Source organism: Parambassis ranga, chromosome 10, assembly GCF_900634625.1.
Source record: "Parambassis ranga chromosome 10, fParRan2.1, whole genome shotgun sequence".
In the NCBI taxonomy this organism is placed as follows: domain Eukaryota; kingdom Metazoa; phylum Chordata; class Actinopteri; family Ambassidae; genus Parambassis; species Parambassis ranga.
This window is the reverse complement of record NC_041031.1, coordinates 12,642,162-12,659,107: the sequence shown is the minus strand read 5'-3', so window position 1 is coordinate 12,659,107 and position 16,946 is coordinate 12,642,162. Positions and strand designations below refer to the sequence as shown.

Below are 16,946 nucleotides of genomic sequence, written 5' to 3'. Positions count from 1 at the left end.
GCCACACCAGTGCTTGTCTAACAAGAGAACATGGTCTACACAGCATGGTATAATACTCAATACTAATTAAAGACAAACAGTACAAGTTAAAATTTAACTTGACTGATGACACCTCTTTGTTAGCAGCAGTGGGTTGCAGCAATACTGATGTTTAGCTTGTGCAATCACATTAACTGCAGGCTAGTTTGTCCATAATGTGCCAGAATAATTCACTCAAAACTGTGTTTTATTAAGTTAAAAAAAAATCATTTTACAATTTTACAAACATTTGACTCTTCAGTAAACACTCATATATAAAAATACATCTAAATGTGATCTGTGGAACTCCTGATATGTTTTACAGCATTTCAAATGCTCATCTACGTGTTTCACCTCAAATTCAGACATGTGCAGTCATATTAGTTATAGAGCTGCATTTTTGCTGTGATTATATTTAATATAAAAATATATTTTATACATGCATGCTCTTAGAAGCAAACAAAAAAAATGTTCACTACAGTGTAGTGTGTTCCCTTATCCAGCAGCTGCAGACTGTCCATCTGTCAGCGGGACATCATTCGCACAAACTCTAAAAAAAAAAAAAATCAATATAAAGAGGTGAGACAGAATAAGTGTGGATGCCACAACAGGTTCCATTAAAGCTCTGTCTTACCCTCAAAGTCCACCAGGCCATCTCCATTGAGGTCGACGTCTCTGAGGATCTCATTTATTTCTCTGTTGGTCACTTGTTCGCCCATCAGCTTCTTCATGGCCTCACGCAGCTCCATTAAACTGATCAGACCATCACCATTAGAGTCAAACTGCCCACAGACAGAGAGAGAGAGAGAGAGAGAGGATCATGTGAAACTGAACACCATGAAGCATTTTGAGAAAGGCATGGTGTCTCAGACACATTATGCGGTAGTAGTAAGACAGAAATGATTGTAATCCTTCTTATTGTGTTGAGTTTTCCAAACTTTTTTTCTGTCTAAATAATAACCACCGGAACCTGAAAACATTCTGTAAAATCACTCAGAAATAACTTCATTTTTTCCTTCCCTCCAGCATGTGGACATCAGAAGGACACTGCTAGAACAGATGCCAACCAAACTGCATGATACACCTGGTTTATGTGCGCGAGAGTCCAGGATGATGAAGCTTTTTACAGCATCCTGGTTATGTTCTCCGCATGTAAACACCTGGTCACAGATATAAACCAGGATGAGACAGTCAGTGATGCTTCATGCTATGAAAGGGGAGTGCAAGAAAAAGAAGAAATGCAGAAAGAGCTAAAATAGAAAAAAATAGCCAAACAGGGTCACATTGCCCTTGCTTTGTTTATAAGATTTGCGATATCAGGACATAATTCAGTATGTTCGGCTTCCTACTGCAGGAAAAATGTAGGTGATCGATCAATGGATCAATGGAGCTAATTAAGTGAAACAGTGATTAGTAAAACTAATGAATGCATTAAAAGCTTTTTCCAACCTTCACACTCTTCAGCTCAGAGACTTTGTCACTAAATGCTAGATGAGCTGAACCTGAAAATGGCACAGAGCCTTCCTGTTCTGAATGTCCTGACCTCTTTGAATGCATCTCGGAGTTCTTTAACTCCGATCATGTCGGCTGTCTCTGCGAGCATCTTTGGTCCCATCAGCTCCACAAAGTCCTCAAAGTCTAGTTTACCTCCACCTACAAACAAACACACAGTAATGTAAAAACTCATGTCGTCTGCAAACTACTTTATGTGTCCTCGGGCTCCACTCACAGATCTGCTGGCTCAGCTCGATGAGCTCCATCTCAGTGGGCATGTATCCCATCGTCCTCATGCACTCTCCCAGGTCTCTATGACGGATGTAACCATCTTTATGCTTATCGAACTCCACAAATGCCTCACGGAGCTCTGACAAAAGCACACACAGAACACAGGTCTGTAACAGTAAATCACTAATAAAATGTGAAGTGAAATCCAGCTGTGGTTTGTTGTTTGTCTTCTCACCTTCAATCTCTTCTGGTCTCAGCTCTCTGTCCTGTCAGGGGAAGACATGTCACACATTAGCTTCTTCTTTTAAACACACGCACACTCATCATGAAAATATTTCAAAACCTTGTTTGGCGTAGTACAGAGATATAAACAAAGGCCTTTTCAAAGAATGTCATCTAAGTGTGCGCACTGACACACACCCACACACACATATCACTTTAAAAGGACACAGAGGGAAGAAATGAAACATCAAATGACACAACACAGAAATATGATGAAGTGATAAATGACAGGAAAATATTGTCCTGAACCATGATGTCTGGCCAGTTTTTGTGATTAATGACTTTACATGGTTGAACTGGAACAGGGAATGTGTGCAATGTCAGCCATTTATACTGCATTTTCACATTTAACCCAACACTTTGCACCCGTGCAAATTTCTCAGTAAGCTGTAATACACAGTGAAATCCACTTTAAAATAAAAAACATGTTCACGGTTCACATACAAGCATATGTGTCCGTATGAACACTCGCACGTAACCACATTAGAAGTTAGGATTCAACAATATGACACAAATCTTTTTCACTATTATGGTTGCTCTGATAAAATCTTTAGCCTTGTGTTTACACAATATACACAATGACTCACTTGCATGCGTAAAATAACTGGAGCTCAGTGCTGCTAAAAGGCATATTAGTAAGGTTGTAGTAAGGATATCTGGCTTAGTTTGTGTTTATTCATTCAGCCTAAAGTCTTTTTGTTTCACTTCGGCCTCAGGTTTCTCATAAACATGTGCAACACATCTATAGAATAGAAGCTCTACAAAGTCAGTCAATGACTTTCCATGGAACTCAACCATCGACCCTGCTGAGCACGCGTGGTGCCAGGGGATTTGATTGTCTGACCCAGGCCAGCGATGGTGGTGGGGGTGGGGAGATGTCACAGCTGGTGTGTGGAAGAGGGCAGCGGGGTCAGCCGGCCGTGATGTTGAGGGGGATGAAAAAGAATGACACAAGTGGAAAAAGTTGCACTGAGGTTGTGTGAGGACACAGCGTGCACACTTGTGTTACATACGAGTGTCTGAGAAAAGCCCTGTTTTAGGAAGATGCAGGCCGGGCCAACGATGTTGTGCAGCATGTTGCAGTTCTTCACCAGAGCACCAACGGGATGCTGGAACGTCCTAACCTCCACATATAGATCGTCCTCGTCATCCAGCTGCAGACCCTGCTGGTCCGCTGACCTCACCTTACCCCGGAGGGGCCCATTAATCGCCCCCTTTAAGGGGCAGACCATCCTGTTAAACCTCACAGTCAGTCACACACTGACAGGATATATGCACACACGAAGCACATTATTATCTTTAAAGGAACAAGATTAAGACCTTCTGTTTGGAAGTCATGCAAACATCAGTAGGAATGTGGCTATGAACCCGAGTTACATAAGCTGGGAGTCCACTATTATCCTTACAGTCAGAGCGCATCCTGATGTCAACTTTCACCTTATGTCTCCATCCATCTGCAGTCTTATCCAGTTGACACGGCCTGAGATAATTCTGCTATCTCTCCACACTGTACATAACACTGTCAGCGTTCCTGCAGTGTATGTGGTATAAAAACCATCACTGTAATTTTAACTTTTATTTTCTGCTTCTAAATGTACATAGTAAACTGTATCTACATGTACAGTTCATCATAAACCCTGACAAGCTCCAAAGAAAACACAACAGCTTAGAGATGCTCTTACCTTCTTCATGGTATCTTTAGATGGTTTGGTGCAGTTGCCCATTACCCAGCCTGGTCTTTCTCTTCTGTTTGCCTCACTGTTCTTATTTGCTTTCCTCAGAGGTTCAGCTCATAAAGTCTAGAAAACGTCTCTGAGTGTCACATTCTGGCTACTAGTCATCACAATGGACACTACAAAGATGGGCCTCCTGACCTTTATCTATATGATCCACAGTGTCAAACACAGAGCTTCACCAAAACACAAACTGGACTGACAGTAACAGCAGCACACTGCTGTGTGTCTGTGCAGAAGCAGCACTTTTAATCTCCCCCTCCCACATCCCTCCCTCCCTCTCTCTGTCTGCCTCTCCTCCTCCCTCCCAAGTTCACATGTTGCACCAGCATTCAAATGACTTCATCTACAGTATGAAGAGTTTTAGAGGGAGAATTAGGAGGACATAAACAGAGTGGGATTAATCCCTGCCATTTTAGATTAAAGAGGAGAGTGTGATGAGAAGAAAAAAAGGGAAAAGGGAGAAGAAACATAAGGAGGGAGAAGCTCCTCAGCTACTGCATGAAACTCAGTATGAGGAAAGTGGAACAGATTAGCCTTCATTGTATGGAAAATATAAATATCTGAATGGTAGTATGCATATTTCTTAACTTTATCCTTTGACTCATGGCTTTGTGGTTGCATATTGTCTTTCTGGACATGTATTAACCCTTTATTATGTAGTTAAAAATGATGGTAGACAGTTAAGCTTTTGTAGAAGACATGGAAATGTGTACATAAATGAACATAAAATGTTAGAGGCCTGTGTTTGAAGTAGAAAAGAGAATATGTTTCTGGTAAATCTGAACTACACGTCTTACATCACAGAATGTGTTCGGTCAAGCTGTCTTAATAATGTCAAAGATAAAATCACAAGTGGAGTTATAGGAGTGTGAAGTTGTCAGCTGAGCTTTTACAAAGCATCTGTCAACAAATCTCTCCTAAGCAAATTTGGCATGCTGCTTACTAGAGTGCATCCACAGGGAGTGTGCAGACTGTGAGCATATGTGCATGTTGTGGGGACAGATTTGTCTATATACACCGTAGGGACCTGCCTTCCATTTGGGGACACATTTAGGGAGTTAAGTTCTGCTAAAAGGTGTAAAAACATGACTTGTTGTGGGAGTGTGGGTCTGATTTACAATATAGAGACACAGAACACTGCAGGACCAGCTGAATGAGGACAGCTAGAGCAAGTGAGAGTACAAGTTTAAAGCAGTGCATGTAGTCAGTTGTGTACTCTTTAATTGCCCATATTTGCTATTTATTTATACTGTGTCCACATTTCCATGTTCTATTTGGCTTCCTTAAGGCTCATCAGTATTTATGGATATTATACATTTTCCTTTTAGATTGACTTTGTTGTTGTTGTTGTCTTTGGGAGAGCATGCAGTGACAGATAAATGAGTGCAAAAAGATCATCATCTCATAAACTGAAACAACAAACCATGTGCAGGTTTTTTAATGTAAAATCTTCTGCATGAATTGGTTGTAGGAACCAGCCATCACCACTGGAGGCCACCTTTGTTAAAGTCTGATAACTTGATCAGACAGCTGCTGCAGTGAATGTCTGAAACACTAATGACACCCTGTCTATTTTTAGTAGAACGTCCAGGCAGATTAACAGCCACCACTTTAAATGAAACTTTACCAGGAAAAGTTTTTTTAGAAGAAGAATCCAACGTTTTAGGCAGAGAGACATGGAGCAGTCTGTGCAGCATGCACTGACAACAGTGTTTGAGATTATTAAGATTATAATATTTAAACAATCTCACTACTGCACACCAGGTCAAACAGACAGGACCTTTTTAATAAAGCAGGTAAACAAACCCAGCATTGTTTAATTATCAGCCTGATTCTCTTACCAATGGTTTGTAAGAACACACACGAGTACACACACACTCACAGGTTCTGGGTTTCTGTTTTGATTACCTGTCTGTTGTTTTTCTTGATGTATCAACAATGAGTGACTGTCATACAGCTGGAGGTTAATTTGAGCTCACACACACTGAACAGTGTGTGTGTGCCTTCTGAGGCCTTTCTCAGGTAATATGACTCTGTCTTTTGTTTTAGACTCAGTGTACTCTTGTATCTTTGTGACAAGATCGTCACAGTGTGTGTTTGTGTGTGTATGTGTGGTTAACCAATATATCATGTACTGATCTGGTGTCAGATGGACATCAGCTGGTTTCCAGTAATAAGAGCTGTCAAGCACTGAAACACTAGAAGAGAGCTGAACTGAGCGTGAAGGAAAGAGAGAAGGAATTAAGGGAATTAGGGTGTAGGAAAGATTAAGGTAGAAGACTTTTACTCAAATAAAAACAACAATTTAGGGTTAAAAAAAGTAAGATGGTAACAGGTTCACATATATGAAGGATAAAATCTGCAGTCATAAATTAGTAAAGAGTTAATTTGTAAATGAGGTTCAACTTACATCATCATCATCATCATCATTAAGCCATAATAAATGATTTAGGATTGCTGTGCTCCTCCTTTTAGGAAGCCTAAAAATACTCAACAAAGAACAAACAATTCTAAATCTTCTCTTCTCTTCCAGACTTTGCTGTCCGCTCTCTCCCACTCGCTCAGACGTTCTCTCTTTTTTTGGAGCACTTGCATCACCGCTGACATCACATCATTTTTTTTCCTTTTATATTGATTTGCTAATTCTAACCTCAGCTCCACTCATCATCTCCTTCTGCTGAGTTTGCTGACGTGACCAGGTGGATGTGACTCTTTCTTTAAGTCAGGGAAAAAAAGTCCTGTCTGACTCACTGTGGACAGCAGCAGCAGCAGGAAGTGAGTGGAGCTTTTTTTAATCTCTTTTGATGTTATTTTCATACACAAGCACTTTCTCACACCATGGACCCATGTGGTCACAAATGCTGTGATGGTGCAGCCGTATCGCGTGTCGCTTCTTATCATGCGAGCGATGGGATGTGATGTGATACCGAGCTGACACAATGGCAGCAGAGATAGGGTGTTCATCAGATCTCTGGTTGACTATGGCCCTATCTGTTACGGATTACACTTTCCTAATGTCTCCCAAACTAAAGGAGCTTAAATCCTCTCCAGCGCACGCTATCATCATTCTTAGCCTCAGTTCTCATGCTTTGCACAGGAAGGCAAAATGGTTAATGTTTGTTTAGCTCGGTGACCTGTGAGATCAGAGAGGTCAGCAACGTGAGACCAACGGCTACTTTTTAAAAAATTGGAGCTCAGCAGGGCTTTTAATTTGAATCAAAGGTTTAGAGTTTCACTCAAGCCACTGGCGGGACATTCAATCAGCCGGAGAACCTGACACTTGGCCCACACACACACACATATATATGCACACACACACACATATACGCACACACACTAACTGTGCACAGACACATACATTAGTGTCATACACACACCTACCTGTCCAAACACAGAGTCCACAATGGGCAGCAGGTCGACAGGTTCCTCCTCTTCCTCCTTCTCCTCCCTCCTCTGAGGGCCCTCCATCATCTCCTCCAGCTTCTCCTCCAGCTCCTTGCTGTCCTCTGCTTCTTCTGCTGGTGTCATTTGGGGTGATTTTCTAGGTTTCTGATGATGAGTAAGCTGAGGTATTGCAGTCTGGATGTCTCCAACCCCTCCCTGCTTGCTGGTTAGCTTCTTTTGCTTCTCCACCTTCTTCTTGATGGCTGCCTGCACCTACAGAGTTAAAGAGAGTAGTGCTCAAACTTGTACATGTATGCCAGATGCACACACCTTATTTCTAACACTGTTTGTATTGTAGATGCAAAAATGTAGTGTCCAGAAACTCAGATATTCAGTATGTAGGAGCCCATTTAAAATTCATTTTACCCTCAATATACCTAAATACAAACATTCAAAAAACTCATCAGTATGAAATATTTAACAAGCTTTGCAGTCATTTATTTGATCTCAAACTTGTCACATAATGCAGACGAGATTTAAAGCATGATGCATCTCTGACATCAGTTAATCCTGCTTTAAGATCACCTATAAATCCAAACATTTCCGAATGGAATATATCGGATAAAATCATGCAAAACTACACAATATATGGCATTCAAATCAACACAAAATGTGTTACAGCTACACTAAAAAGCATGACACAAAATAAACACACACACACACACACACCTGTTTAGCACTCCTCTCCTGTGGCGCGCTCATCCCTGCAGCACCGCCTCCTCCGGCGGACGGCTCTCGAATGATCATGAACATTGTGGTGTCACAGACTTACACACACACACACACACACACACACACACACGCTCTCTCTCTCTTCCTTGCTCGCCCACCCCCTCCCTCACCCTCTCTCGTTTCCCTGCTCTCCTCTCCTCCAGCAGGAGATCTACTTTTTTACCTCAATGTGCTAAAATGCAGCTGAAGGAGTCATCAGAATTTATTTTTACCCCAGTGTCTCTTTTTAAAAAAATAAATAAAAATAAATAAATAAACAAATTAAAAAATATGTAGATTTAAAAATCCTTCTCCATTTGGTGCAGGAGCTCGAGCCTCTGTGTTCCAAGAAAGACAAATGAGAATGAATAAAATTAATTCCAGGTAAAAAATTATATGTTGCTCAAATGTCCTCCTGCTTCCTGCAGTTTTCCTCAGTGTTTCCCTGTGCTTCTGTCCATATCTCTCTCTTGCTGTGTGCAGGTGAGGAGGTTTTTATCATCAGCTGTTGTCTTGGCTCTGGGATTGAGTTCCTGCACCTCTGCCCCTACTCACTATCTCTTGATCCTTTAGGTGACACTCTATACCTCCTGAACTTTACCTCTTACGCATTATCTACCTCTAACATGTCGACCGCTCTCTCTCTCTCCTTCTCTTCCTCCCCCTTTTCCACCTTTTCCTCCTTCATCACTGATAGACACTCCTCCTGTTGCCTGGGTGCTTTCATTTTCAACAACCCCCACCCCCCTGCCATCGGCCTTCATAAAATGTTCTTTTCCCCCCAGATTCTTGTCCTATTCTCGCCCTTTACATTCATCATTTTCATCCTCATTCTTTTCTCAGAATAGCTCTCCCACCATCTTTGTCACCACCATTTCCCCCTGACAGTAATCCTTGTTGCACCCCATGCTTCTCCTTTTCTCCCTCTCAGTCTATCTGCCCTCAATCCCCTGTCATATTTAGAGCCTTTTGTTGTACCACAAATTGGATGTTTTTTGTGGTGCACAGGTCATCTGTTCGTTTATTTTAGACAGTGACAGAGATGAAGGAGTATGACGAAAGGGTTTTGTTTGGCTGGAACAACACCACCTCACTGTGGTCCTGCATGCATAATCTCATCCTGCAAGCATGGCTGAACCCACACACATGCAAACACAGGTGAACATGTCACCATTGACCTCTATTTTTAGACAACAATGTTCACGCATGCATGTAAACATATTATTGTGCACTCTGAATGGTGCTTTGTTGTAGTGTTTCTCTAAAGCAACTAATTCCACTAAAAGCATCAGCTTTCCATAAATAAAATCAATTTGTTTTCCCTCTATCCAGCAGAGAGGTGTCTGGCTGCCTTGACCTGATAAAGCGTCTCACTTTTCCCCCTATTTTGACCTTAACTGCCTCCTCTGACATCACTTTCTCGCTCAGCATCTCCTGTTAACCTGCATTAAACATTTCCTTTTCAAACTGAAACCCTAATAGTGTACATTCCTCCGACGTGGGGATAACATATAGCTCGACTTCTCTCCAGTTCCTAATGAGGTTTCCATTAATCAGTTCAGCCCTGTCCATCAGTGATCCTCCACAAGCCCCCCTCTCTTCAGTGATTATGTATGGGATGGGGAGAGGCACATTTTTTGGTGGGGCGGAGACAGAAAAGAGATCTGTAAAAAGAAATATTAAATTGCTGAGGGTTAAAAATAGCCAAGGGTTAAAAATAGCAGTCGTTTTTTGAGACATGAAGGATGAAAAGAGAAACGAGAGGCTTCTTTCTTCTCACCTTGACCATCCCTGGGGTTGCTGAAAGACGGGGGTGAATGACAGCGGGAGTGGCAGCTGAGCAGTAATGTAGAAGTGAAGGCTTGTGTTACTGCATGTTGATCAGCCTGCAATAATATCTAATTACAGATCAGCACAGTTAATGGAGAGAAGGGTCGGCCTGCGCACAACCCTGACAGCAGCTACCAGACCAGCGGCTGGTAGCTGTCATGGTTAATGTATAGGCAGATGACGCACAGAGATTAAAGCAGACACAGAGACGAGATAAGTTTAATTTAGGCGAGACTAACTCTCATTACTTATTTGGTCGTAATTGTAGTCACAGATTACCGAACTGTGTGGCTCAAGGGGACTCATTAACCTTGCTTAACTGGACAGTGAAAAGGGAACACTGTGCGTATCTATGACAGGTAAACAGCAAACACAGCCACAGTGAGGACGCAAATAATCAACCGATTATCTCTAGAGATCTGATAAAAGACAATATCATGAATCACATGTTCAGTTTTTGATTATGTCACTCTAATTATAGCTGATGTTTTGATAGAACAAGCAAAGAAAATACTGGCTATTTACAGAAGGCCTGTTGAATTAGACCGTACAAGATGTACATGTTCTGATTGTTTGGTTGGGTTCACGCTTCTGTCACTGTTTCATTTATAACAGGGGTTTCTGTGGATCATCCACACAGACAAGGCTCAGAAAAAAGTGGCCTCCTCCTTAGTCTCTGATCAGTTCCTCGGTTGCTTGGGAACATGAGCAATGTATTTGATCATATAGTGACTTTGCACTACACAAAAGCACAAAATCTTTCATACTGTGTGACTTTGGGGAACATTTCCACACCACTGCTCACCGAATCACACACATTAGTTCTATTCCACGTGGTTTGATGATGAATGTAACAACTAATATATATATTTGATGACAAGGTTTTGAGCACCCTGAAGAAATAAAAACTGGTTTAGATATAAAGCAGTCAACAAACACTAAAGCACATTTCATTACATTTAAATGTAACACTTGTACTGTCCCTCAATTCAAATAACAAAATCCCTGACAAAGCTGCATATTCTCTTATTGTAAGCAGCTGCTATTTATATCACATCCCAGTTTAGAATTAGTTGATTTACATTGCGTGCCAACACCCAGTAGGGGGAACCGTTTCTATATGTACCCTCGTGGATGACTAGAGCTCCTGCACATAGTTCAGTCTATGATTTAGCTCCAGTCCTGCAAAGGAGAACTCCTGTGGATCACAGTCTTGGTGTTCTGGCTGGACTCTTCACTGGCTGCACAACATTTCCCCATGTGAAAACAATTAGTGTGTTAAAACAACAACTGACATTACCTGCAACAACTGGAAAATGAAGACATACAACGGCCCCCTGCTGACCGTGTATTAGTGTACACACTCAACATGATTATCAACCACATACGCACCTGGTGTATCCAATGACCTGAATGAGTGACACTACGGTTAATCTTAATGAGACCAAGTGTGCAGATTGTCTTAGGATTGTTCTTGGTGACCAGTGTCACAGGATTCAGCACTGCTTGGCCCCTGAGTTATAGCTTTTGTGCCATCACTTAGGCGCTCACTGTTGTCTGTATACCAACAATGTTAGCACCTGGCTGGATGGGTTTATTGCCATTTACCTGAATGGACTGTGGTTTAGTGTATGAAGGATGTGACTGACCACAGCTGGCCATGTGATGACTATTGTTTGAGAATAGAGGACTGGCTCAGGTAAGCACACATATCTGGCATTGCTTTGAACCCTGAGACAATAACACAGCAGGTTCAAATACATGGGATCAGCTGTTGTATGTGTATAATATGAAAAGAAACATTGCATGTGCATCATTTTAAAGTTTTTTAATAACATTTCAAAAAACATTGCAAACACTCAACAACCCTGTGCCAGAAGAAGGAAGACCGCTGAGCGTTTTCAGTGGCATTCACCTTATAGAGACTGCATGGACACCACAGTGATTCTCAAATGATGGTGAGCCCCAGCTAGTGTAAGGTGGAGGTATGCGGTCCTTGTCCCTAGTAATGTCTGACTCCAAAATGTCAAGGGGCATGAATCAGGGAGTGTGCAAACCAATGGGTGACATCCCAAAAAATAATGTTTGAGATGAATTCTTTACTGAAAGTTTTAAAATGTGTGAGACTAGCTTTCATGTTTTGTTCATTCAAAGTCTCTGGTGCCCTCTGCTGGAGTCAAACTTGGCAACAACAACATCATCAGAGTTTAATCATATTACACTGTTCTTCCAGGCAAATGGTGTTTAACAGAGAGGATGAGAACTACATTTCAGAAGAGTAGTGTTGTAAATGTTAAGGTGCTTCACACAATAGAAATCACCATAAAGATAACATTGAATGATCAAATCCAAAAGAGACACAGTTTAAAAATACAGGGGAAACATATTACTTCAGAACTATATCCAGAGATCAGCAGCATAAAGGTACTGTGAGGAGGGATCCTGTCTGCCAGTGTAGTCAATGTGTTGAACAAATGTCAAATGGCAACGATGGAGCTCTCCTCTCGTCTTTGACAGCGTAGTTCTAACTTGTGAATGTGTTTTTCTAGTTTGATCCTGCACTGCCTGGTCAGTTTCTGAAGGTATCTATGCCCAGTGTGGGGTGACGATGGTGAGCGGCTCGCGGTTGTGTCCATTGATGATCGGCCAGGGATTAAAGTAAGGGAAAACAGGCTCTTTAAATTTTGCATCATGGAAGGTGAAGAGGTGGCTCATGTCTCCAGCGTCATAAAATGCCACTTCACCCCGTCCGTAGTCCAGATAGACCCCCACCCTCCTGGGAGGTTTGGAGGGATACAAAATATGTTCGTCTGAGTCGGTGCACGCTTCATATTCACTGGTGCCATTGCCACAGTCCCTCAAACCCAAGGTCCAGAAACCATCCTCTGGGCAGAGGCTGATCTCCTCCTTCCTGTTAACGGAGGCTTTTGCCACACCCAGACCCCAGGCTGTCTTGGAGCCCACCTCCACCTCCCAGTAGTGTCTGCCTGACGAGAAGGACTCGGAGCCCAGAATGATGTTGTAGCGGGTGAAGCGCTCAGGGTTGTTTGGCAAGTTTGGTTGGATTTTTCCCACCTGGACACTGGTGCGACTTGGAGAAACCCACAGACAGGGGTACGCTGTGTCTGGATCAAGGGTCACTGTGGTGACAGCTAGGATGACATTAAAAACAGAGAGTTAGTAAAGGACCGATGCAACAACAGGTGTCCACAGAGAGCGACCTAAAGAAGTGACCTTCAGAAAGATACTCAATGCCTTTCTGCACAATTAGTGAAAGGCGAGCTGGATAAGAGCATTAGCTACATGATACAAATGAGATATAAATGATGCAACTGTGAAGTAATCCTGAGATTAATTTGATCTGTATAGATTTACAGAATAAATGCATGACGATATGTCATTGGAAAGTTACCTTAAATACTCTAAATAACTTCATAGAGACATTTGAAATGGTCTGGTAGGATTGTTGACCAGGAGAAGAAGCAGTTAAAAAATCCTGTCACAGTTTTTGAGTATATGTCAGCACACCTGGCTGAAGAACTAAGCTCATTTTCCTCCAGGTCCTGTACTGCAGAGGTCCCAGAAACTCTCCTGACTGCAGATCCACAGCCACTTCTGGGGGGTGCTCGAACAAGCCCTCAGCCCTGAGAAGAACAGAACAGAAAAATGAGAGAGAGATGATAATTTAACGTTCTTTAGTCTGCAGCAGGGCAGCAAGAATCTTCCCGTCTCAAATCCAGCTGATGCCTTTTTCTAAAGAGGTTGTATGATCTCTCTGCCTGTGTGGGTTTCCCCCAGGTACTCTGGCTTCCTCCCACATACCAAGGATACCTGGAGAGGTTAGCTATGTAAGATAGACCCTGATCTATGTTTGCTTCCCCTCTCTCTAAAACACTGAGGACTGTTAATGTTATGTATATATTTTTTACCCATTTCACGCTGTGGGAACACACTGAGGTTGTTTACCATCTTCAGCAAAACTGTGTCAATCGGAGCATCCACCAAAGCTATGAGACATGCAGTTTGACAGAGTTCCTGCTTCTTTGTGGGCACTAGCTGGCATGACAAAGTGTCACAAAGGAGCCGTGCTAAACTATGATCGAGTCATCACATCCTGTTTCAAACAGTTTGCTGCACAGCATGACACCTTCTCCATGTGATGTGGGTCAGCAGTCAAAAACAAACAAAAGAGGATGACCAAGAAATTACACTAAGTGGTGTTATAGTGACACAATGATCTTCATTAGATTAAAACGAATGACTCACCCGCCAATGAAATCTTTGATTCCCTGCAACAGAACAAATCAACACAGGCCTGAGATTACAAAACACTTCAGTTTATGTTGAAACATGCAGGCACTTTCCCTACTTTGGTGTCTACTTGGCTGTGTGTCATTTAAAATGATTCACAGTCTGTAAAGAAAAACAGCAGCTTCACTCACCTTCAGCTGCTCTGGGTTTTCTTCCTCTCTCAGTTTGAGGCGAAGTTTGTCAGCTGTGTTTTCCAGTTGGCTGATTTGCTCTGTGGCCTGAGTGAGTGCCTCCTCCAGCTGGTTGAGCTTCTCCGCTTTCTGCTTCTGAAGTTTCTCCTTTAGGCGCTGCTCCTCCTCAAGAAGGAACTCTCTCAGATGGCCGAACTCTGCAGAGACTTGCTCCTCCAGATCTCCTGCTTGCTCCTGAAACACAGAACGGACTGAGGTCACAAAAGAGGTTGAAAAAGTAATAAATTAAATGACACAAAAAATGATGAAATGTTCTGCACTCTGCAAGTATTTCCTTCAAGTGGGAGGGTTGTGGGTAAGCAGGGCTGTGAGGAAAATATCTGACATACTTATAAAGTTTTTATGGTGACTGTATGACCTTTGGCAGTAAATATTTCCTTCCTTTATACACCCAGCAGTCATGAGAGGTTCATGTGGAGTTGTGTTTGTGTCCAACTGGTGCACACCCAAGTCTAGAAAACCCTCTTTTTCTCTCTCTCTCTGTGTCACCTTTAACATCATAAATGTCAGCAGGAACAAAGCTGCACAGCTGTTTTGGAACTTAAGAGTTTAACATAACAGATTTTCTGTTTGACCGGGTTAAACTACAACTTTAGTTTACATAACAACCGTTGATCATGTGATTATTCTGATCTTATTAATTATTATTATTATAACTTTATATTTTAAGGCAAAAAAGTAAAAACTTTTATATTTTCACCCTTTATTTCTACTGTATCTACAGTATATCTGAGTAGTATTATTTGGCAGTGTTACTGTGTTTATTTTGTAAGTAAATCATCTTTTGGATTCAGCAGACAGAAACATCTGCCATGTGTCAGTTTCTGCAGAGAAACACACAGAAGGAGAAAATGTGCAGGAAAAGACGAATTGACAAACTTCCTCTAAACGTTGCTCAGCCACATCCTGTCACACTGACAGAGAAACAGAAGTGAAAATCTGTGAATCGGCACATAAAGTGGGTCAAACGGACCCGACGGCAAAACTATGCACACTGAGACGCGGAGCTGGGGATACATGTGCAAACGCAGCCCCCTCATATCTGTGTTTAACACACACTCAGTGACCTCCATTTTAGGTGAACGCTGTTCTGCTGGAAAAACACAGTCAGTCTCTACTTTCTTATCACTTCCTGTGAGACATGCAGCTTGAATTCTGTACATATGTGTGTGTGTGTGTGCATTGTGCTTCTGCCTAAAGGGTGTCAGAAAAACAACCATAACACAACATGCCTGAATGTACCACCTAGTTTCTGTGAGCAACAACGCTGACTAACAACCTGTTGCGTCACTGCCCGTCACAATTACAACAACTCATCCCTCAGTCACGGCTCCTACACAGGTAGAGGTGGAGGAATGCAGATGTTCGTCATGACTACCAGAACTTCTGGTTGTATTCAAAGAACACATGCTGGGGTTCCTCATTACCTTGATGCTGAGGATCTTTCCGTTGGTCTGTTTTTGGAAAAGCGTGGCCTTCTCGGTCTGTAGCTGAACCCGGTCCAAAGCCACAGACAGCTTATCCTGTTGGCAGGCAGCACAAATAAATCACATGCAACAAAAAATTGTGTTAGTAAACCAGATTACACTTAAATGAGCACTTAATTTGATCGGTGCCTCACTGTGAACAACAACATCTTTAGTGGAAGTCATATGATCGTCAACTGAGCCCTGAGACCCACAAAAATTCAAACAAACAAGGAATTTAGCACCAGAAAGACACATGGAAGCACACAGAGAGGCTCTCAGAGACGGTCTTCAAACAGCAAGGTTGGCTGGGAGGTTAAGGGAGGCTTATAGAAGCTCACACAGACCTGCTGAATTCCTGTAAAACACAAAGTGCCCACAGTCCCACAGGAGAAAACAGGGAGTTATTCCTTTAAAACAAAACGTGGCATGTTACAGGGTGTGTATGCTGAGAGGAAGGCTGGTTAGATTGGACCATTAGGAGTGTTTGTCAGGCTATAATGAACAGAGAAGGGGCACTCCCTAAAACTCTTAGGTTTTATCTAGTAGAGCAAACATCAAGCAGAACTGTGGACTCAGTTTAAAGGGCTGATAATCACCTTGTAGTTTTCAAAAGCCTCGTTAATAGGAATGACGTTGTGGGTCTTGTGGTCCCGGGACATGCCGCAGACCAGACAGATGGGGAGCTGGTCGTCCTCACAGTACAACTTCAGCTTCTCTTCGTGCTCCTCGCACATATCCATGCCCACGCGTGCCCAGTGTCCGATGGACGAGGCCAAGCTGCTCATGCTGGACCCGGCCTCGCGTTCCTCCGGCATCTCCAGCGCGCCCTCTTCGCCACAGTCGAATGACGACCCCGCGGCTGAGTCCATCGAGCGCGCTCTGCGGACGCTGTCCACGACGTTGCACAGGAGCGAGTTCGGTCGCAGTTTGCGGGCGCACGACTTTCTACACTTTGGACAGTTCGACAGCTCGTCCGCCTTGGCTTCCCAGCACTGGATGATGCACACCTGGCAGAAGTGGTGTCCGCACTCGAGAATCACCGGATCACGGAACAGCTCCAGACACACCGGGCAGGTGAGCTCCGACTGTAGCTCCTCCAGCGCGCTAGCTTCCGCCATTCTCCACTGCGCACATATTCCTGAGAGGTAAACGCCAGATGCTAACTTTAAAGACAGGTCTAACTTTGACGGTAGAGAGTGACTGAGGGAGGAAGGGAGAGAGGGAGGGAG

General features: G+C 42.8%; 2 protein-coding genes across 2 annotated transcripts; both read right to left on the bottom strand.

The window, feature by feature from the left end:
* Positions 1 to 459: 459 nt before the first annotated feature.
* On the bottom strand, positions 460 to 3,962 carry cabp2b (calcium binding protein 2b). Its single transcript, XM_028416469.1, has 7 exons — positions 3,900 to 3,962; positions 3,708 to 3,824; positions 1,979 to 2,009; positions 1,748 to 1,882; positions 1,562 to 1,671; positions 653 to 800; positions 460 to 568 (listed from the first exon to the last, which is right to left on the bottom strand). The coding sequence occupies exons 2-7, from the start codon at positions 3,747 to 3,749 to the stop codon at positions 543 to 545; spliced, it is 492 nt and encodes a 163-aa protein (XP_028272270.1). The 5' UTR covers positions 3,750 to 3,824; positions 3,900 to 3,962; the 3' UTR covers positions 460 to 542.
* A 7,597-nt stretch (positions 3,963 to 11,559) lies between these two features.
* Positions 11,560 to 16,914, bottom strand: LOC114442680 (zinc-binding protein A33-like). The gene is made up of 6 exons (XM_028416450.1): positions 16,314 to 16,914; positions 15,676 to 15,771; positions 14,189 to 14,422; positions 14,013 to 14,035; positions 13,275 to 13,390; positions 11,560 to 12,898 (listed from the first exon to the last, which is right to left on the bottom strand). The coding sequence occupies exons 1-6, from the start codon at positions 16,833 to 16,835 to the stop codon at positions 12,333 to 12,335; spliced, it is 1,557 nt and encodes a 518-aa protein (XP_028272251.1). The 5' UTR covers positions 16,836 to 16,914; the 3' UTR covers positions 11,560 to 12,332.
* Between the last annotated feature and the right edge of the window lie 32 nt (positions 16,915 to 16,946).